The sequence below is a fragment of the Plectropomus leopardus genome, chromosome 17, assembly GCF_008729295.1.
Source record: "Plectropomus leopardus isolate mb chromosome 17, YSFRI_Pleo_2.0, whole genome shotgun sequence".
Classification (NCBI taxonomy): Eukaryota; Metazoa; Chordata; class Actinopteri; order Perciformes; family Serranidae; genus Plectropomus; species Plectropomus leopardus.
The window spans coordinates 16,256,526-16,278,851 of NC_056479.1; the positions used below are offsets into that span (position 1 = coordinate 16,256,526).

The window sequence follows — 22,326 nt, forward strand, 5'->3', positions numbered from 1 at the left end:
CAACACAGACAGCGATAAGTATCTTTGCAAGCTGTTCTTCAACAGTTTGCCAACTATTGCAGCTAATGATTAAAGTTATATAGATTACATTTGGATGTTGGTTTAAAACTGTGATATAATTCCCATAACCATTAAATAAAGTCCTTACAGTGCCTACATGGCGCATGCTTCCAGTTTGGAATTTGTGTCACTACACGGTTTTCACTGAAATTTGACTCCTAGCAATCAACAGAATAGCATAAAAATCAATAAAAATAACATAAAAACATCTGTAAGGTCACCCACCAGCAGTATTCAAAAACATTATACAATAAGTGACCTATATGCCCCTACAACAAATACTGTTACATAAGAGGCACATTCACATTATAGACAAAATACATTCAGAGAATCCCCTGTCCAGTCACAGTATACATGTGGCATGTCCATGTCATCTTTTTTATATTTGTTATATCTGTTCGATCCATTCCTTGCAAGCCCTTATAATTTCCTAATTTTTTGAGTCACTTAAATACATCACCAGACTTGGCATCTCAGGATCCTCTCATTAAAGGCAGGTATGTTAATGAGTTGAGAAGGGGAAGGCACCAAGAGGTCAGTCTTCAACTGCCATGTGTTTGGTTAAATCTTAGTTTTATTATTTGATGAATTTGTTTTTATCTCCATTGATTTGATCTTTGTTTTTGTGAAGGCCCGACTCAGCAACTTTTCATACATCCTTCAAATCAGTTAACTCTTGAACTGCCGGAAGTGCCCTGGATCATCACACCAAACAGTGAGTACAACCAAAGGCAGCGAGTTGTCGCTGAACGGCTATTTCAACCTAAATAGATGACATCATGATGGGGTCTAATTGCTTAAGGTCTTGTCACATTTCTTATACTTGTGCACATGTGTAAAAAAAAGTATTTGTTTGCCTCTGAATGATTCTCTCGTTGTTGACACAAGGCATTTTATTGTGAAACATTTGCAGGACCATGTTATTGACAATGCAGGAGCTTGCACAACTTCATAAATGAATATAATTTGTGCTTATAAATGTGGAAATACAGGACTCATAACAGCAGGCAGCTCTGCAGTAGCGCCACAGCCACAACGCTGCCAGTGTGAACACTGCAAGCATAAAACGCACTGCAGTTTGGTGGGGTTTGTGTCACGCGCTGTTTAAACATGCAGTGTGTTCCAGGCGTTAGTCTTTACATGCTTATCTGTACATTATGTTTTCTTTACTAATATTTACAATACAGATGTTGGTTTAGTGTCACGTTAAATGGCAACACATAACAAAGGAGACGGGGGACCAAATCCTGCTTAGGGCCCCCAAAAAGTCTTGGTCTGGCCCTGGATTTAACACATTTTTTTAGCTATGTGAAGACATGAAAATCCACTGGAAAACAAAAACAAAGTCTGTCCCTTGGATGTTGAGTAGCAGTAACTGAATGTACACGTACAGGAAAATGAAACACTGGAGATAACTAATGCCATCCTTTAAAATTTGCAAATAGCTCGTTCCTTTTACTCCCACTCAAACCAACTGGCACCTACACATCTGAAATAGCCAGCCCTGTCTGACCAAGACTGAAGTCTGATTTAGCATCAATTAAAATGCACTGCAGACCAAAACACTGAAGTAAAAATTGATCTCTGAGTGCCATTAGCTGTGGTGGCCCAGGTGGGAATAAGACCTTTTACCTAACAATGTGAGTGCCCTGAACAGATCCTAAAGCAACAGGACAGTGTTTACTTTTGCTTCTCATCATCTAAAAATACTGGGTGCAGGGGAAGTACTGGAAGGTATCACTTGGGGGGGGGCAAATCCTGAAGCATGGAGTGTGTCAGTCACAGTGACAATTTTCAGCTACAAATAGGTAAAATGATAAACAGTGGTATTTTAAGATGTCATGGCTGATGTTGTGAGCCCTCTGACATCAGCTGCCATCATTTGAGCAATTTGCTGTGTTTGTTTTTCTGTCAAGGAAATTCGCAGTGAATGCACACATGGGGCAAAACATAATGGATGAGCGCATAAAAGGTTCAAAACCCTCCAGTGCTGACAAATCAGTGAGAACAACCACCACCCAACCACCACGAAGAGAGGGAGAGAGGGAGAGAGAGAGAGAGAGAGAGAGAGAGAGAGAGAGAGAGAGAGGGAGAGAGAGAGAGAGAGAGAGAGAGAGAGATGAGCGCGTTGTGGTGAAACCAATGTTTGCCGTCGAACTCCAGCAAATATGAGAATGGAAAGATAATGGCCCACACTGAACAGGATGACTGAACCTCGGCAATTATCAAATTGTGCCCCTTTATGATGCATTCTGACAAAACAAAAGCTGAAGAAGAGAGTCTGGACAGCAAGGAACAAAGGATCGCATGTGGTTTTTGGACATGTCCATCCTTTCTTCACACCATCCTGATGTACTGAGGGGGGATGAGTCCAGTGTAACATCTCGCTGAAATCACTGGATCCAACATCTCCATGGAGGAATAACTGGAGACTTCTGCTGCGGTGTGTGCGCGCACAGAGATGCCGTAGCTCTACATGAACCGCGATAGATTGAGTACTTTTATGGAAATTGTTCTCAGCTGAGAGACATACGGGCAGCAATAATACCACACCACACATACATACATAGAAGCCAGCGCCGTCGATCTGTGTGCCTCTGCAATAAGTGGCTGATAAAAAGCAATAAATTCTCTAAAATAAATACAGTCATTCGATTGTGCGCCATGGGCGACGAGGCGTCAAACTTCAGGGGAAGCAGCAGGACCGGTGTCTCATCACCAAAACGCAGGACTGGTGAGGATCACGGCAGAGCGGAGACTCTACTACATTAAAACTGATCACCACTGAGAACAATGAGATTAATGATTTTTGGATGACTTGTCAGCTCACCACTGTGACAGTTTTTGATGTTATTCAGAAAACAAGCTTCAGATCCGGACTGTGCTGGACTTGGTCACTTTGATTTGTTCGCTCAAGTAGAAGAAAGGGACATGAAACGTTTTGTGCTTGAAATAAACGAATACAGCCATATCATTTAATCAATAAGTTTAAAGGGGATCTTAATTTTTTTTATTTTTATTTTTTATTTTGCACTATGATGGAACCACCACCATGCTCGAAGAAGAGCCTCTCCCTGTCGCTCCCGGTTCCCCGGGAAGGACAGGCGACTCTGAAGCCTCCGCAGCATCTCTGGAGACAACCCCGGACCCCAATCAAAATCAAACACCGGGGCTACTCCGACACCGACCGGCATCACCACCGGCACATGGAGCGCTCAGACGCCGTGGATACGAGCGACCGACCAGGACTGAAAAAGTCTCGAATGTCCTGGCCATCCTCCTTCCACGGGACCACAAACACATCCATCGGAAATTGTGTCGGGAATAAACGGTAGGCGAGAGAGGGGAGTTCATTCCAAACATCCCAATAATAGCCCATGACAGCCCACAAGGCATATGTGTAAACGAGAGGGAGAGAGGGGGGGTGCATTTTAATGAGTGCGTAATAACGCAGTGTGCCTGAAGGGTTAACTGATATGAAGCGCTTTCTACCGGGAGGCGGGACGCGTGGGTTTTCGGTGCTGATGCGTTATGCGTCTTTGGATAGACTGTCAGATGGGTATGAAGCGCAAACCAGTCCGCCCACTCGAAAACGCAAGAGCAGCATCTGTAAATACCAGTAAGATTATTAAGGGCGTCCACATGTTACATGTAACTAAGTGACACGAGGTACAGTCGGTTTAATGGCACCAAAGGTCTAGTGCGTGCGCTCGAGCGTGCAGCACTGAGATATCAGCGTCCAGGCCTTTTATCATCTTGTTTGCAGAGGGAGGTTTGGGGGCCCCGTGGGCGGAGGAGCAAAAGTGAACCCACCCCAACTCCCGTTTACTCGGATGCACCCTGCTGGAGTGCCCTTTAGCAAGGCACTGAGTCTCTGTCTCAAAGGATATGATGCTGACCCCCCCTAGGTGTGGTGGATGAGGTGGGGGCTACATTGAAAAAAACCCCTATGGCAATGATACTCAATATATGGCCCGCTGACCAAATCAGGCCCCCCTGACAGGGTGTCCAGCGGCCCCCCAACCCTTTTCTAATTCACAATAAAAGTAAAGCGATTCACACTGAGAACTGTTTTTGTACACATAAGGTGCCGGAGTGCATAAAGTATCAAAGTAGAGCTAGTTTTTTTTTTAAAAAAAGTGCCAATGGAGGATCCCTCGAAACCCCCAACAGACGTACTAGCCCCTAATGCCCTAAAATCCTAGATATGTCCTAAATTCCTTGAAAATGTCCTAAAGTCCAGAATCCTTGAAATGTTCTAATATCCAAGAAACGTCCTAAAATCTGTGAAATGTCCTTAAATCCTAGAAATGTAAGAAAATCCTAGAAATGTCCTAAAGTCCTTGAAAAAGGTATGTGGCTGCTGCGACTGCCCCCTGGCCTCCTGTTATTTTGCAGAAGTGGCCCCCAGGCAAATCAAGTTGAGTACCCCTGCCCTATGGTATAAATAAGATATGATAAAGTTATGAAGTGTGACATGGACTGTCACACAGATGGTTTCAGACAGAATCTAATTGGCACACCAGGCACACTCTCTGATCACATATGACGGTAAAAAAAAGAACATCCGGGAGAGGACATCAAAAACAGCACTATTATATGATATGCAAACTTCACCAACTAACAACTCGTCCAACACTTAAATCAAATTACTCCATGCATGTTAATCAAGCAGATTAGATTAACAGCATTTCATTAAGTGAGTCATGGAACGATACAATTTGTATTGCTTTGTCCTTAGACAACGATTGCTCTGTTTATCCTTTTAAAAATACAGAACATGGTTGTTTTTATTGTTAAACAGCTGCTTTATTTCATAGAGCAAGACACATTTACAGCCTGTTCAGTGTGGACAGGAGTTAGGTGACTCATTTATGTTACGTTTCACATGTTCATAAAAGGGGGTTTCTAGGAGAGAGGCTATAAATGCTGGTTTTTCTGGTCGCTTCGTCTTCCACTCTGTCCTTTGAGTGACCTGAATCCCCAGATGTTCCAAGTCAAGGAGTTAGTTTACATGTTTCTTACTCCCTTATTATGTCCCAAATGTGCTCCTTTCAGAAGAGTAACACATTTAACAAGGTGATTATTAGATTAATAACACACCCTGTCAGCCTGCTGCGTCTCAAGAGGACTTTTGGGGTCCTGTTTTTTTTCTTTTTTTTTTTTTTTTTACTCCTGTTATTGTTTGTTTTCTTTCTTTCATTTTTTTAATGCCACAGACGGCCTTCCCGGCAGGCCCCTGGGAGAAGGGCCAACTCCAGCTGACTGTAGGAAGGGCTGATTTGTATTTCAGTCCTCGGGACACGCTCAGAGGCAGTCCAATCTTTAGTGCATTGGGACCGACTCTGCCTGGCCTTCTCCTTCTGTGGGCGGCAAACCATGAGAGGGCAGAGGGAGAGAGAGACGTAATTCGATTCCAACAGTTCTCAGAGCGCACCAAGCTGGCTCCAACTGTGTGTGTTCATGTGAGTGTGTGTGCCTTAGCACATCCATGAGGTGATGTGTAAGGTCTGTGGGTGTTTGTACTACACACTGGTCAGAAAGGAGGGTGCATGGAGGAATGGAGGCTGGTGGATAAATGTTTTGTGTCATGAGTAGCGGTGAAATGCAGCGTGTGTAGTGTGTGTGTGTGTATGGGTGTAGAGATATTTGTGAGTGGGCTGTGCACAGGTTAGCGTCTGACCTGTAGCCTGTATGAATTGCAATAGGCCTCATTTTATGTGTTTTCATATCAGTGTGAGGCCAGAGGGATTTTCATTGGGTTCATATTGTTTTCCATGTTTTTTTGTTTGTTTTGTTTGTTTTTTTTTTTTCCATATGAGAGCGATATATTCTGCATTGTTACTGATGTCCAAGTAAAAGACGCTTCAAGCTGGATGCCTTATCTCCTCTTCTCGCCTCATCTGGATTTATCAGGCTTTATGAACAGCTAGGCACTCTGTTTTTAGCTCAAGGCTAGTTTGTGTTGTGTCCAGCCTATGAAAGGCAGCACCACACACATCTGCTCTCACTACTGTTCTCAACGCCAGGAAATATCATTTCACTAAACCTTAAGACATGGGGAAAAAAGACAGGCAATAACTGGGAATTGCCCCCTAATAATGCTTGTATTGACAAAAGTCTAAGTTACTTAAAATCATTGATTACCAAAAGGTTTGAGCAAAAATTTGATGCTTAATACTCTTCTGCTGAGATTTTTAAATTGAAACTGAGACTTCAAGTCCAGTTGCCAGAAGAAAATGTTGGCTTTGAACATTTATGCAAATTACAAATATTACATTTGTATTTTTAATATAGATCATGCCAACGTTTCTTAAGTGACGTAGTTTAGATTTCATATAATATATGTATTGAATTTTTCATTAGGAGGTAGCTAAGGGTGCCAAGTTACAGACCAATGTTCAAGACCAACAAACAACAAAACTGGATTTTTTAATTTCCTTATGTTTTTGCGAGACATCGGCAGCATTCAGAGTGGTGATTTTTTTTCTCCAGAAGCAGGTGATTTTTAGCGAGACATTGGCAGCATGTGCAGTGGTGACTGCGCCATCAAAAGTGGGTTTTTTTTTGCAAGACATTGTCAGCAATTGCGGCAATGATTGTGCCACTAAAAGCCTGTCTTTTTAGTAAGACAGTAACAACAAAAGTGTGTTTGTTTTTAAGTAAGACATTGGTAGTATTTCCAGCAAGCGATTATACCCCCAAAAGTGGGTGATTTTTAGTGAGACAATGGCTGTATTTCTAGCATTTTTAAGCCAAAATGCTATCTTTCCTAACCATTGCCAAGTGTTTTTTTAAGCCTAAACATTTGTCAACCAAAGCGTTGCTGAAATACAAAGAAATGAAAGTTCCAACCTATCTGCTATAGTACAAATGTAAAATATCTGTTTGCCGGTTGCACCTCGCCCATATTTATTCTGATCATGCGGTTGTGAAATCAGGACACAGTTCACAGTTTTTTTTGCCACGATGAAGCACGTAAGGTCAAATTTATTTGGGCAGGAACATAAAGTGACTTTGTCATCGCAGTGTGAGAAAAGTAATTGGTCTTTGATTGGTTGGACACTGATCGACCCATCGATGACCTTTGTGTCTTGAGGAATCAGACCGTTCAATCACTGAAGTAGTTGGTCAAGACCTCATCTGGAGGTCCGAATGGTCAATCAGCCTGAGAGATGCTGGTGAAATTGTTTGGGACAAGGGTCGTACAAAAGCAGATTGCGTTGTGTTACTGTAATTGATCCACTTGCTTTAGAAAATGAAGCTACCCCAACAATCAGCAGTTGAGGGATGGATAGCATACAAGAGGGATTCTGGGTGCTGTTTAGCATAATTGTTTGAAGAATCTACAATGTAATTGTCTACGACTGTTTTCACTTGTCTATTTTTGTCTCTCTGTTGTATCGTACAAAATGGCAGTCTTAGTGGCAATCACCCCCCCCTTGGAGTGTCGGTCTGCCTCCTCATCCGTCCCCGGTGTCTTTTGTTCGACCGTCTTGTCAGTCCTTTTGTCAGAGGATGCTAATATGAGCGTATCAGTCATCAGGTCCCATGCCCAATACGCTCTGGGAAGTTCCAACATGAAAATGACTGACTGACACTGAACGAGTAACAGCTCTTTCCGCAATTCTGTTGCTATGGTAACTTGTTTTGTGCATTTGTAGAATAGATTTCATTTACCCAAAAAAGGCAAAAGCTTACAGGCACTTGATGGGCTTGACTGTATAATTTGTCAGTATGTAGCAGATCCATCAGAATGTGCATCATGACTTGTATGTTTATAAGGTGAAAAAGTGAATATTAATACACCTCTGCTGAAGAGCTGCAGTCTGACGATAGTTTAATCACAGCACAGAGCTGGTTTCCTGTTCAGTCCTCTGCAACAGTTTCAAACCAAAGCCTCCCTCCCACCCTCCCTCACCCACCTCTTCATGCATTCTTTACACCTTGTTTTTCTCCCCCCCAAGCTGGGATCCAGGGGTGATTTGTAAGCCGAAGCTGCTCTTTTGCCTGCCTGACTGGCCGGCTGCCATGATAATTTAGTTCATAATGAGGTACAGCTCTAGTTAATTACCGCACCAGCTGTATTTTGTTGTTGATCATATATTTACATTTCTGCACTCTAGAAACAAAAAAAGTCTCATGCAAAGCGTATTCATGAATTATCCCAACAAATGTGTTTTAATAGCGTTAAGTAATAGACCTCTTATCTCGTTTGTGTAGCAGAAACATCTGTTTAAGCTACAGATTGCACCCTTCTGTGACTACACTGTGCTTTTCTCACTACTCTCAGCGCTAATTAGTATCTGGAGGCAGTTCATGTACTGGAACGGCGCTCGCTATTGGTTGGCTCAGGCAGATCCCACAGACCTCGGGTAAAATCCCTCTGAGATCTTTTAGCAATGACACCACGCAGGTTGTTTTGCTCGAAGGGGATGTATTTGCAGCTCTCATCCGAGGTCTGACTCTGTGTTTGTCATCTGCTCATCACTTTGTCTCACTGGGGGAAGCTCGCACAGGCTTCTCAGATACTCAGGCCACCGGTAACCGCATTTAGCGCAGTCAGTTTGCTTCGTAAATCGGCTGGAAATCTTGGCAACTTTGCATTTTAATTACTTTCACACTGAATCCACTTGAAGCGGTGATACACTAGTCATTTGTTTTTTTTGTGTGTGTTTTTTTTGACAAGTGTGGATGGGCAAGGATCCCAGCAAGAAGAAACAAAGTGAGCCAGGGCATCAGAAAATTCAAGTTGCACAACAACTCCACCTGTTACCCAATAAATATCGCCCAGTTTGGTGCAAATTGTCAGCTTACATTTCGTCTAGAACAGCACCCAGTCCTTGAAAAAGTATTTCAATACTGGAAAGATGGTCTAAGCTGTTTTTGCAGTAGAAACTGGTGCTACATGACCAGAGATAACAGAGGAGAGGGGCTGTGGCATTCACTTTTGCTCAAGCGGTAGAAAACATGCAACTTTTGGACCAGCGAACACTCTTGGTGGTCAGGGGTGAATTATCAGACCGTGAGACCTTGGGATCAAAAATGCAAAACCCCCCTACCTCTCCTAAAAATAATTTTTTGTTGTTGTTTTCCATCTCTTTTTTGTTGTAATGCATCTTAAGTTGTTTTGTGACCCTTTAAGGTAATTTTGTGTCTTTTTTGGTTGTTTCACCCTTTTTGTAGTTAATTTGTGGGTTCTTTTGCATGTGTTTGGGGTCATTTGCCTCTCCTGTTCGGTACATGTTATTTGATTGACAGTTCACAGGTGAGGGCCAGGGGGAGCCTGACACTTTGGGCCCCTGGGCCTGTGCCCAGTAGGCCCATTCAGCTATCTTCCATGCTGCTGGTGGATCATGTAATGCAAGTTTGTCTATTTTTGCACAGGAAACAATATGACAGCTGGCCGGTAATAAAGAATCTGGAATTGCAGCCAAACAGTGCACTAAAACATTTTTCATGACATTTTACATGACAAATAGACACAACAGTAATAGAATCTTGTTTTTTATTGAATTAGTCCTGCCTAGTTTTACAGTTTGATCTGAGTTTGAGGGGAAGAGAGGGGCGGGTATCTCTCTCTATCTGCTTCTATACTCTTTGTGTTGGTGGTGACGGGCACACAAAAATGCAGAAGTACAAGCTGTAGTTTGAGTAACAGCCAGGCCCTCAGGAAGTGCGAAGATGAGCTGGGAGATCTGGGCGTTGGTAAGATGAGTGGGCAGTTTACCACAGTTCATCTACACCTAAGACCCATTGTTGTGATACAAAGCTGGTTGAAAACCCTTCACGGTATCCCTTTAATGCCTTTTCATAATCCTACTTTGTCAGGTGCATTAAATCATTTTGATGCAACTTTCTGCCAGTTTATTATACGACAGTTTCTTTTCTCAAGATGTCCAGTATGATTGCAGTAAGCTTCATGCTGGCCTTTTTTTTTTCATCTCGTCTTATCTAATAATATTGTTTGAATCCCTCTTTTGTTCATAAAAATTACAGCCTTTGATTGCTGTCTTTATCTCTTTTTGATCCTGTATCCTCTCAGTTCTTCATCTCACCCCAGTGTAAATGGGGAGCATTGATTCCATCTCTATTTCTGTTCTCCGCTTTGTCTCCCTATTGTGTGGCCCGTCTCGCTGGTTCCCTGTAGCTTCTAAGATTCTCTCTGATAGCCTTGTTCTTGCTTACAGCGGCATTAAGCGCACAGTTTCTCTGTCATAAATCTATCTATCATTTCATCCCACTCTCCGTCTCTTTGTCCACTGAGATCATCAGCTGCTTGCAGAGTCTCTCCCCCCTCGAAGCCATATCTGAATCTCAAAACCTTCATATCCCCAGTGGTGAAATGAGCTGCCCACCACTGACAGTGTGCAGCGCCTCATCTCTTCCTATATTCTTCTCCTTAAAGGTATTTTACGCTGATGCAATTTTTCATTCTTACTTGAAAAATCACAGGCTTCAAGGCTAGAGCAGACACAAACACCTTCATCATATGGCTGGCAATCAGCTGCCATTTAAGAGGGAGTTCAAACAGACCTGTGCATCAAAGAGCAGTCTATTTGAAGGAAAACAGTTCATAATGATGAAAATACACACTAAAAATGTTTGAATTCAGAATGTGATGCTTTCTTGTGTTACAAAAAAAAGCTTTTTAGTAGTAGTAATGGTAAATTATTCTTAAAGTCCATAGGCACTAAGAGGAACTAAAAGGGAAAGCTTTTTTAGTGTAATCAAGTCACCCACTTCAAACCAAGAAAAAGGTCCTCACTGCTGAGACTCTGGAGAATTTAAATGTCAAAATGCGTGTTCAGTTTCAAAATAAGTGGTACTCTTTCACCTCGCAGCAAACAGCTCCGCTTGGGAGAAAGCTCTAACCTGAAGCTCATTCTGGTTTAGATTTTCCTCTCAAGGCACAAGAGTGAGCCTGATATTGAGTCCATGTTGCGTCTCAGCAGTTGATACAGACCACAATTCAGATATAGTTGGTGGTCTCTTCTGCCACTGTAGCACGGAGAGAACGACCCCGCCGAAATGCGATTCAGGCTGTTGTCTTAGTGTAAATCTGTCTGAATGACTGAGGCTGACAAACCCTCTGTCAGCTGTGTGCCAGTGCACACTACACAGTGGAGCAGAAAGAACAAATAGCGTACACCTGTCGGGCAGAGCGCTGTGTCAGACTAATGCGAGGTGCGTCCGGGGAGCGCGGGAAGAGCCTAGTTCAAAACAAGAACTCACAACAAATCAGAGCTGGAAGGGATGAAGGAGTGCACCTGGAGACCATGCTTGGCATGGACAGACACAGATGCTCGTTCAACTGATGCCAATGTCTCATCTGAGGTATCACTTCCAGACCTCCTGCCCCGGGACAGTGCTGTTGCCCAAAAATCACTGGCAGATTATCAGCTTCACTGGATGATTATGAAAGAGTGTCAGTCCTGCTTAGAGAAGAGGGACAGATGGCATTAATAGTGGCGTAACATGTCACAGACTTCCGTACTGTACTGTGTGGCCAGGTCCCAGCAAACATGACCCAAAGCTTTGTTCAGAAGTTCATTTATCAGTCTGTTCTGTCTTCCTATAGACTTTGCTGCCCATATATCCTTTTAATAATGAGACAGTGTTGACACATATTTACAGTGCGCCTGAGACAGAAATAGTCCTATAGCAGGAGATTGTTTGTTTTTGTCCACTCTTGGTCTGACTCAGCTCCATTGTTGTTTTGTGAGCTTGATTGGAAAAATGCTGCAACTAATGGCAAATCACATTCAGGCAGTATCAAAACAATAACAGCACAGGGGCTTGCTAAATGTGTCATTAAATATTTCATAGCATTCTTATTTGGTAAGGAGAAAATTAAATCAGCTGGACAATATTTATTTGAGCTGCTGTTGTAAAATCTTATCAGCAGTGCATTGCTTTAGGTTAGGTTACTGCCCTTTATGCATACTGGTGTACAGGGCAGCAAAAATATCCACTCCTGTCTGTTTAAGGCAGGAGTAGGCAACATGCAGCTCTGGAGCCATATGCAACTTTTTAGCCCCTTTCTAAGTTTTTAATGTGGTTACTGGCTCACTAGGATCTTGAATCTAACAGATCGCTGACTTCTGCTGGTATGTTATTTCCTCTTATGCAAGTGCAGAGTCTGCATGCTAGTTGGCCGTTAGCTGTGGTCCTCGGAGTGAGTCCAAGCACAACTATTTGTCTGAGAAACAGGCAACATGATGCAATGCAATAGTCAACCTTCCTTGCCACTTGTTCTTCGATGTCAGATTGGTGTGGCTGGGCCTTAATCCCCTGCCATATTTTAATAGCAGTGGCTACAGTGGTCTTGAGTCTCCCCAGTTTGGCTAGGTATGGATTCCAAATCTAAAAAAGGAAAAGTCTCTGGAAATTGAGAATTTAATAATGTATCGACATATGTGTTTGGTTTTCACTACCAATGCTGCAAGGTAAGTACCAAACAATCATTGAAAACAGGTGAAGAGTAGCCACCTTGTCCCGAAACATATTAATGGATGCTCATCTAGACCATTTTGTTATGTTGATAGGCTAATTTAGATATAATAGGCTGTGTTACCTTCAATATAAGGCTGAAATATGTGGTTCCAGACAACCTTTTTGGTTTACAGGCCAAAATAATCTGCTCTCTCTCCACCGTTTGATGCCAGGTTTCCTCGGTTCTTCTCTTCTTCTGCTTTCCATCTGATTTTCAGTGCAGGGCAGTTCCTGTCATCCTGGTCTCTTTGCATGATGTGTCCAATCCATCTCCACTACCTTGTCATGATGATGGTGCCCATGCTCTCTTGATTGAATAAAGAAAGTAGTTGTTGGTTGGAGATGGTATTAGGCCAGACATTACACTGGAGTTCTCTTTAGGCATCTTGTGTCGACAGCTTGGAAAGGTCTGTCATTTTTCAGCATTGTGAGCTGTATAGCCGGGTAGAAAGAACAGTTATGGCACAGTTTGAGCTCGGTGTTGATGCTGACTTCCACACGTTCAATTCAATTCAAAAACACTTTATTCATACCCAAGGGGCAATTTAAAGCATAAAAAACTATACATGATGACAATGACCTAAAAGACAAGAAATAAAAGAAAACAATGACATGGGGGAAAAAATGCAACAAATAAAGTTGCAATAAATAAAAAGCTGTAAACATTACAATTGAAATAAAAGTAGTGCAAGTTATGCACTAGCAAGTGTATGAGGTATATGAATGCTGACAGATAGCAGCAGGACTAATTTCCAGTGTGTATGTGAGTACATGTATGAGTGCGGTGGGGGTCACGGGCTGGGGTGAGTAGAGGGGCAGAGATGGATGGGAGTTAAGGAGAATCCTTGCGGACAAAGGTTGCTTTTCTCCTCTGCGTCCTGCAGCCTGGACAGTGAAACCGGTGTCCTGAAAGGAGCCACTCCAACGCAGAGAACAAGATGTGTGAGGGGTCCTGTAAAATCCTTCCAGCTGACCTTAGTGTCTGCTGCTCATAGAGGGAGGAGAGGGCTCTGACAGAAAGTCTTTCACTGTGCTCTGTAAGCGGTTTCTGTCGTGGAGGCTTGTGGAATGGAACCAGCAGGTGAAAGAAAATGTGAGGACACATGGCGCAGTAGTACAACGATTGGAGGGTGTCCTTGCTGACCCCAAACGAGTTGAGCTTCCTCACAAGATACTGCTGCTGCTGGCATTTCCTGAAGATCTCCTCTGTGTTGATGGCAAATTTTAGCTGGTGGTTGAAGATGATGCCCAGGTACCTGTACTCCTCAACGATCTGTTTGGGCCTCCCATGGATGGTTGTGGTGACTGTTGCAGCCAGTTCCCACTCTTTGTTGGAAAAAGTCACCCCCATCTCTTTGGTCCTGCCCATGTTCAGTTTCAAACAGGAGTTGTCACACCACTCCACAAACTCCTGTAGAGCTGAACTGTGGTGCTGTGAGGATCTTGAGAGGAGAGACAGGAGGACTTGACACCAAATGACAGTTTGGCTTGGTGGATCTGCAGTCATCAGTGTAGAGGATGAAAAGCAGCGGTGAGAGGACACAGCCTTGTGGGAAGCCAGTTGAGGTGTATAGGAGGCTGGAGAAGGTGTTATTGACCAGCACTCTTTGTGACCTGTTGATGAGGAAATTTATCATCCACAGAATCAGTTGATCATCCAGTTGGAAGCGGCTGGTGAGTTTCTCAGCGAGAATGTGTGGCTGCAGGGTGTTAAATGCTGAGGAGAAATCAGCAAATGGGAGTCTGCTCAGCATTCTGACAGTGTTGCTTGTCTTGCTGAGTCGGCTTTTGTATCGCAGCCTGTTCCTCCATCATATCTAACAGTGCTTCCAAGATATAAAAACACCAATGCTGTGGGAAGGTTCAGTCCATCTACATATATTGGTGGGTGTGGAAGACCAGTGCCAAGTCGTCTGCAGAGTCGAAATCTCTAAGTGTGGAAAAGAGTATCTGATGCCTGTGGGTTTGTCTTTAGGTCTTCTTTGCATCACCCAGTCTATGACCATACTTAAAAGTCGTGCTGACTTTATACTTTTTTTCCTCACTCCTGCTTTGACTTTGAAAAATAAGATTTAGGTTTCATACTGTGAAGCTCGTGTAAAAACTCTTGATGATGAGGATGATCAGTTTTGGAACCTCATAAAGGGACAGAAACTGTGCCTCTGTCTGTCCAGTCCTTTACTGAAGAAAAGTAGTAGTTTTTGAAGACACTTTATTACAAGTCAGAGTTCTGCCATTAAAACACTACTTTAGTAAAAATGCTCAGTACTTTATGTGATACTTTACTGTTTAAGCTGCTCAAGATGGAGCTTAAGGCTAAATATGTAGCTTAACCCTTTGAAAAGCAAATTAGTTTGATTTCTTTCAGAAACATGAGGAGCAGGCAATGAGCAATTTAACACGACATGGCCTAAACATTTGCCAAAAACTAGTGAAAAAAAAAGGTTACAAGAAAATTACCTGAAAAAAAAGTACTGAAAAAAAGATTATTTTATAGATTTTTATTTTATTTTTTTCTGTAACATAATTTTGAATATGAAATTATTATAACTATAAATATAATTTCCTGGACATTTTCCCCTATTTTTTGGGATACTTATCTAGTAATCCTCCCCCTTTAAAAAACAAAAAAGCAAACAAAACAACTAGTTTTAAAGTTAATTTTTTGTTCACTAATTTCTTACAATTTGTGGGACATTTCTTGCTCTTTTTTTCTTCTTTTTTCCTATATTTTTGGAAAAAATCAAACTAATTGCTCAGGGTTCAAACAGTCAAATAGCTTGTGAACTGATTTCAATTCAGGTTTCAAAGTCTATCACAAAACAATGTATTTAATCAGATGATTCTTTTCTTTTTTTAAGTAAAATCTTAATTTGTGAAGTAACTCTATATGTCAAACAAGTGTAGTGGAGTTAAAAGAACAATATATCCCGCTTAAATGTAGTGCAGTAGAAGAATAAACCACAAAATGCTCATTTATATGCGTCTGATGACCTTCAGCAGGCCTCTCCCTCCAGGAACCTGGTGGGGGGGGGTCAGGTCATCAGGAAGATTAAGCTCACCTGGTCGCTGCAAGACTATAAACTGGTGGCAGTCAGCCAGTCTCTCCCTCCTCTGGCTTCCACCCTGTTTGGGTTTTGTTAATTTTAGTTTTTCGCTACATAAATCTCCCTTTTATTCAGTCAACAAACATCTTTTCTCTTTACAACTCATGACGTCTTCTCTTCTTCATCCAGCCTTGTGCTGGGTTGGGACAAATTGGGAGATCGACCTGGATCAAATTGACCATGTTGGTAAGATGAAACATAATTTTAATGATAATTTGGGTTTTACTCATATGGCATTTGGTTCAAGGTATCAGTTTGGCTTCTGTAGTTTTTGACTTTAGGTTTGATACCAGTTTTTTATGTTGATTTTTCTTGTAGCTCGATCTCTTTAAGTGGCATTAAAAGTGACACTGATGCAGTGTCTATTGTTTGGAGTAGGGATGCATGATAATATTGGCACATCATTGTTATTGGTAGGTAGTGGCTTTAAAATGGCCAACATGTTGATAATATCGGCATGTCATTGGCATCGACCAATATGCCAATGCCAGTATTGGCCAACACACTTCTTCTTATTTTGCGCAATGAACAATTATTAAATACACTGAAAAGCATTGTATTTTATGTCTCCATCTGCTGGTGGACCATCACAATAAGAGTATGCATGCATAATATGCTTGAAATGAAGACTTGTGATCACTAAAATTAGGTGGGGAAAAAAGTGGATATATCGATATCAGTTATTGGCCAAATTAATTATTATATATTGGCATATCGAATATCGCCAAAAAATCCAACATCGTTCATCCCTACTTTAAAGTTTTGCAGAATGGGGAATGGGTCTTCACACACTCACTACTGTCTTGTGCATCGCCCCTCATATCTGGTTTTTTTTTGTCTGTCTTTCAACTTAGTCACTCTAATCTTGACTGTCTCTCTCTCTGGTCATAAAGATGCTTTCTCTGGTACCAAGGAAGAGGATGTCTGTGGGTGGATAAGCTGAAGGAAAAAAAATGGAATATTAGTGGGGTTTTTATGGAGATTGATGGGAGGTGCACTTTGTGTATTGTAAATTATCCTTGTGTTTTAAAGGGACTAAGGACTGGTTGGTTCAATGTGGAATGCAAAGTGTAGTGATGGAGGGGGGTGACGACCCTTTATAAGCAGGCCTCTCCCTTCAGGAGCCATTGGGTAAAGTCTGGTCATCATCATGCTGCATTGATGCGTATTGCCATTGCCAGTTTAACACTAACACTAGTTTAACACTAGTGGAGTGGACAGAAAACATTCTGCTGGTTCACAAGCACAAATGCGTTATCAGTTTTAGACACACCTTCAAGCGGAGAGATGCAACTGCCTGCCGTGCTGGGCTGATTTGCTGAGTCAAACCCAGTCAACCAAGCCAGCACATGTCAAGGGTTAAGGGAGATTCAGCTCACCTAGTCTGACTGCACGACTCTATAAACTGGTGGCAGGCAGCCAGTCTCTCTCTCTCTACCCTCTAGCTTTCACCCTGTTTGGGTTTTGTTACATTTAGTTTATCATCTTACTAATTTCCCTTTCAGTTATGTAAAATTAACTTATTTTTAGCTGAAACTAATGTGGTCTACCCTTCTCTGTCCGGCCTTGAGCCAGGTTGTGACAGTAACGGGGTGTAGAGCTCGGTATGTGCACCCTACAGTGTATTTTTTACTGTAGGTTGCTGTGTTGATGCCAGCTGAAGCTTCTGCTTAGGAATTCATAATGCATGTTGCTTCCTGTCAGGGCAAAGCATTTTTTATTGCCACCAAAACAGAATGATTCAGAAACCCATGAAAATAAAACAGATGCAATAGGTTTGTGTGAGGAATATAATATATAAAAAAATAACACTAGCAATCTCAGCAGCTGCAACACGGTTTGTGGGAACGCTTGAGAACTTTACATAATGCATGAAGCAGCTTGTGATTTATAGCCGACTGAAGGTGCGGTATATGACGCACACCTCTCTGTTTCCTCCGTTAGAAAGAGAGCCGCTGTTCCAGCTCCTGACCTCTCCAAGATCAATGTGTGAGCATAACCTGTCTTGTCAGAGCAGTGAGCCCATTTCTTGCAGGTCATGTTCATGTTCACACATTAACACTCAATATTCAGGCTGTTAGAGGGCAGAAAGGGAAAAGCATGGCTCGAGGGTTCAGGATGGTGTTTTCATTTAATGCTCTACTTTTCAGTTTGAGATCTCGATGTCTTTTGACAATTGTGTGTTTATTTATTTATTTATTTATTTTTATTTTTTGCTCGGGCCCGGTCTACAGCAGGAGGTTTTACTGTAAGTTACATCCTCTGTTATACATGATTTTTAATGATGCTGATGCAGATTCGGAAGTGTATTTTACTCCCAACAAAGGCAAAGTAATTAACACCAGTGAGGCCTCAGTCCAAGCTCTCTTTCTCCTTTTTATTGTGTGTGTATCGAGGGGCTTATAGTGTGATTACTTGTGTGGTTTAGGGGGTTTTTGTTGTGAGAGGCTTCCTTAAAGAAGATCAGAATTGAGTCATCTCTCGCTCCATGCAGCTTTCCTCCTGAGCTTTTCTGTTGTTGGCAGTTTTTAAGAACTTAAAAGGTTGCTGGTGCAATCTTAAGTACTGACAGTGCCCAGCAAAAGTTTCAAAGTCTCCCTAAGCAAGAATACCTAATTTTGATGTATGTTTGCATCAGCATATTCTTCAAGAACTATTTCACATCTTGAAAGATGGTCTTTTCATAAACTAGGCTGTCTGTACAGAAGAAAGACAAAAACACTCAAAATTTGAGCTATATATGACCAGAGAAAACTGGGGGAAAAGGCTGTGGAATTTGTTTTTGTTTAAGAGGTAGAAAACCTGCAGCTACCGGATTGCACTACACTACATCCAAACCATTGATACTCCTGCTGGAGGGTGACGTCACAAGAGCTTGGGAAACAACATGGCGGCCAGCTGGCAACAAACGCTCTTGAATTACAGTTAAACAGTAACCTAAGATATATTTCTGAAAAATATTTCAGGTAATAAACAGGCAACACAATAACAGAATCCTGCCTCATATTTTCATCCTCTGTTTTTACAATACAGTAAACAGTATGGAGTCTACTTGTTGTTCACAAGAACTTGTGCACTACAATGTGTTTCTAAAGAGATTTAATGTAGGAAATAGGCAATACAGTAACACAATCTTCTGTTTTATACACAGAGACCAGACAATCCTTCACTCATATGGGATCAGAGAATCTCCATGAGTGTGAGAGTGGTGTCACTCTCTCTCTCTCTCTCTTTCTCGAGCTGCTACTTCCCTTTGTGATTGTGGTGGTGGACATACAAAAATGCAGTAGTACAATCTGTATTTTGAGCATGAGCCGAGAGTGAGTAAAAATCTGCTGTCATGCTATAGATTTGAGCTGAGAGATGAGCGGGGAGATCTGGGTGCTGGTAACATTGAAGGAAGTTTACTACAGTTAATTTACACATAGTGCCTATTTTGATATGTAACAACATTGGTCCTTTTAAGGAACATACTGAAAAGTGGCTAAAACCTGCTGAATACTTCCAAGGATTTTCATCCTAAGTTTGAGAACCAGAAACCACCAGAGAAACATGTCTGTTCAATCGCAGCAGCAGATAAAAAAAAAAAGCAGCGGGTTTTCCCCTGCACAAAGATGCTGCTGCTTTAATAGAAGACAACCCCTGAGCCCATTCCTTTGCATCAAACAGGTGGGACGCCAACACCAGGGAGAAGGTGTAAAGATAAGGCGAGCGGAGAGAAACAGAAGGAAAATGTGGCAAATGAGGAAGCGCACTTGTGTTTGGAGAATAGAGAGTGAGGGCGGTTGTCTTCACAGATCATTTGTAATTGTACATTTTATCACATCAAATTTGACACAAGACCTGCCTGTGATTGGTCGTGTCCCTTGCCACTGGCGGCCGCAGTTGCACAAGCCACTGATGTTGTGTACACGAAGCCTGGACCTCCCTTCTCTTTCTCTCTCTCTGAGGGTGCTATAAATAGGGGGTAGAGAGGCCTCAGGCTCTCAGTGTAATGAGATTAAACCCAACCAGCCTCAGCTCCCAGTGTTTTATTGAGCTTTATTTCAGTTTTCATTCTGTGTTTCAATATGTATAAGCAAGATATTGAGAGTGGCTGCTTCTGCATGCCGGAGTCCATGTAGGAACGTTTGTTTGTGCATCAGTATGTCACTGTGTGTGAAAGCAGCAATAGTGAGAGATAATGTGAAAGGCTTGTGTGTGTAATAGTCTCATTTTGCACGCTGCAGGGCACATCTCCTAAAGATGTGTTCATACTGATGGTAAAGCATTTGTCACCAAGATGTTGTGCCGTCACGAAGCTCCAGCCACCGCCGCCTTGCACTCGTCATGAATTCCCCCACGTTGCTCTCTGACTTTTCCAGCAGTTTCCACATTATGCACGTGAGGCCCCGTCTGTTGCTGCCAGTGGAAAAGTGATAGTTGACCACAGTGCACACGGCTCGTACAACGCTTTGTACAATCCTGATCTGTGAAAAGGCAGACAGAGCCGCGCTGGCACAGCTCTTGTGGCTGAACGTCTGCGCGTGAGCATGTGCTTTTTTTGCAAATGCTTTTTTGAGACGGAAAGTGTCTGGGGACACGCAGAGTGGGAGACATCCATTCTGTTTGGACATACTGCTGATTCTCACAGCCCATATTCCCAGACTCTGACGTTTTCGGAAACGGTCTGCTGGCTGCTTTTTCTACCGCGACGCTCAGGCCCCATTACCCAATCACAGCTTCTTCCTCCATCATTTTGCCATCAGTTAGGGAACCCAGGTTCACTCAATCCTCTGCTGATATCTGTTATTCAGCTCCTGCTCCCATTAGCAGGAGATCACAACATCATCAACATTATCTGTATCTCTAACACTCATCTTAAGAACACATTTATTTGTAGTCAATGGAAATAGAAAGACAAATAAGGATGAACAAAAGATAGCAGGAGCAGAGACAAACACAGAACTGCATCAAAAAGCAAAACGTAACTATCTTTTACAGTTTTGTTGACATGCCTCTAAGCTTTTATTTAAGTCAAAACAGCAGCCTCTCAAGACTGAGGACACAAGACTTCTTGTCAGGTCTAACCACCAAAGTGTGAAAGAAAAACACCAGGCAGATGCTGAAAAGTTCAAGCTGCTGGCGTGATATGATGTGAGGAAAGGAAGTGGAGACAGGAAGGCCGCATTTTGAATTAGGGGGACATTTTAAAGTCTAAAATTCTAGTGCTTATGCTTTAAATAAAGGGAGAATATGAGGAGGGCAATGGATGACATAAGAATAAAAATGACAGACATATGACTCATCAGACAAGCATGTTGTATTCACTGGCCGGCTGCAAGGCAATGTCCCTGAGGCAGTTTCAGGACGAATGAATCCACACAGATAATCCTGCTTTTTCCTCACTAATGATATCTAACTGCTCTCCAGGATGATCACACTGATTTTCTTATTGTTCTCTTGCTAACATGATTCTCCTGTTAAACACCTATTAAACAGCACTGTAATTGGAGTACAGTTTTACTAATTGGCCTTGTTAAATTTATGGTATGTTTTATCTCCAGGAATGTAATTAACCTACCCATTCAGCGTTTAATTTAGCAAAAGAGATATTATTATTCATCATTTTTTAGGGTGTAATCCTTAATTATAGAAATTCATAGTATGCACTACAGGGCCATTTAAAGCAGCATGCTTTTTGTTATTTTTCTTATGATGAATAACAATGGATAAAATGAAAACGTGTGATGTGAAAGGGATTGTCTAATGAAGCCAAAGAGAATTATCACTTGACTCCAAAAGGCTTTAAAGCATCTCTCCGCTCATTGTTTTGGGTTTCCAGCTTTAATTCAACTCTCAAAGCTCTTATAGGGATGCATAATATTGGATTTTTTGTTGATATCCGATATGAAATATAACAGTTCATTTGGCTGATAAGTCAATATAGTCAATATATAAATATATAATTTTTTCCCCTGTAATTTTAGTGATCATTAAGTTTCTTTTGAAGTAGAATTAACATCATATTGTGCATACTCTTATCATGAATACTCACCAGCAGATGGAAACATAAAATGCCATGCTTTTCAGTGTGTGTAATATTCATTCATTTTGCAAATAAAGAAAATAGTTTAACTTGATGATTTGTACATGTTTACGTTGTCCATATAAAAATATTGGTTTGTGATATCGGCAGAAGTCATTATGTTGACTGAATCTGATATTTTATTTTAAAGCCAATATCTGCAAATACCGATGTCGTTCCGACACTTTCTTGCATCCCTACTTATAGCATTGTGTTTGGGCTGCAACAGGAAGCTGTTTTTAGTGAAAAAGCTCTAAAAACCATTGATGTACTACCTTCCCAAGACCAAATGGCAGGCTCAGATAGTGAATAAATGAACAATGAAGACTCTCCTCCCAAGAAAAACAAGTGCAGTCACTTCAACAGATGTCTTAAAAGAACCAGCTTGATGTCATCCCGACAGTCAAATACCAACTCTTTGTCAAACCTCTCGGCTTGGGTCCAGATTGAAAAAATACTAAAGTTTATTCTTAAGAATTTGTCATGTGCAAAGGAGGAAGTTGTCTGACATTGCTATAGAGCTATGAACATCAACAGGTTTTCTTTTAATTGTGACCGTGATAAGCACCTAATGTTAAACAAGTAATTGATAGTCTA

The 22,326-nt window shown here is 41.8% G+C and overlaps 1 protein-coding gene across 1 annotated transcript in view; it reads left to right on the forward strand.

Annotated features, from left to right (window-relative positions):
- The first annotated feature begins 2,237 nt into the window (after nt 1–2,237).
- pde4a (phosphodiesterase 4A, cAMP-specific) overlaps nt 2,238–22,326 on the forward strand; it is a 65,459-nt gene continuing 45,370 nt past the window's right edge. Inside the window, 1 exon segment of the mRNA XM_042504345.1 lies at nt 2,238–3,391. Within this exon segment, the coding sequence (XP_042360279.1) occupies nt 3,096–3,391 (296 nt within the window). The 5' untranslated portion in view covers nt 2,238–3,095.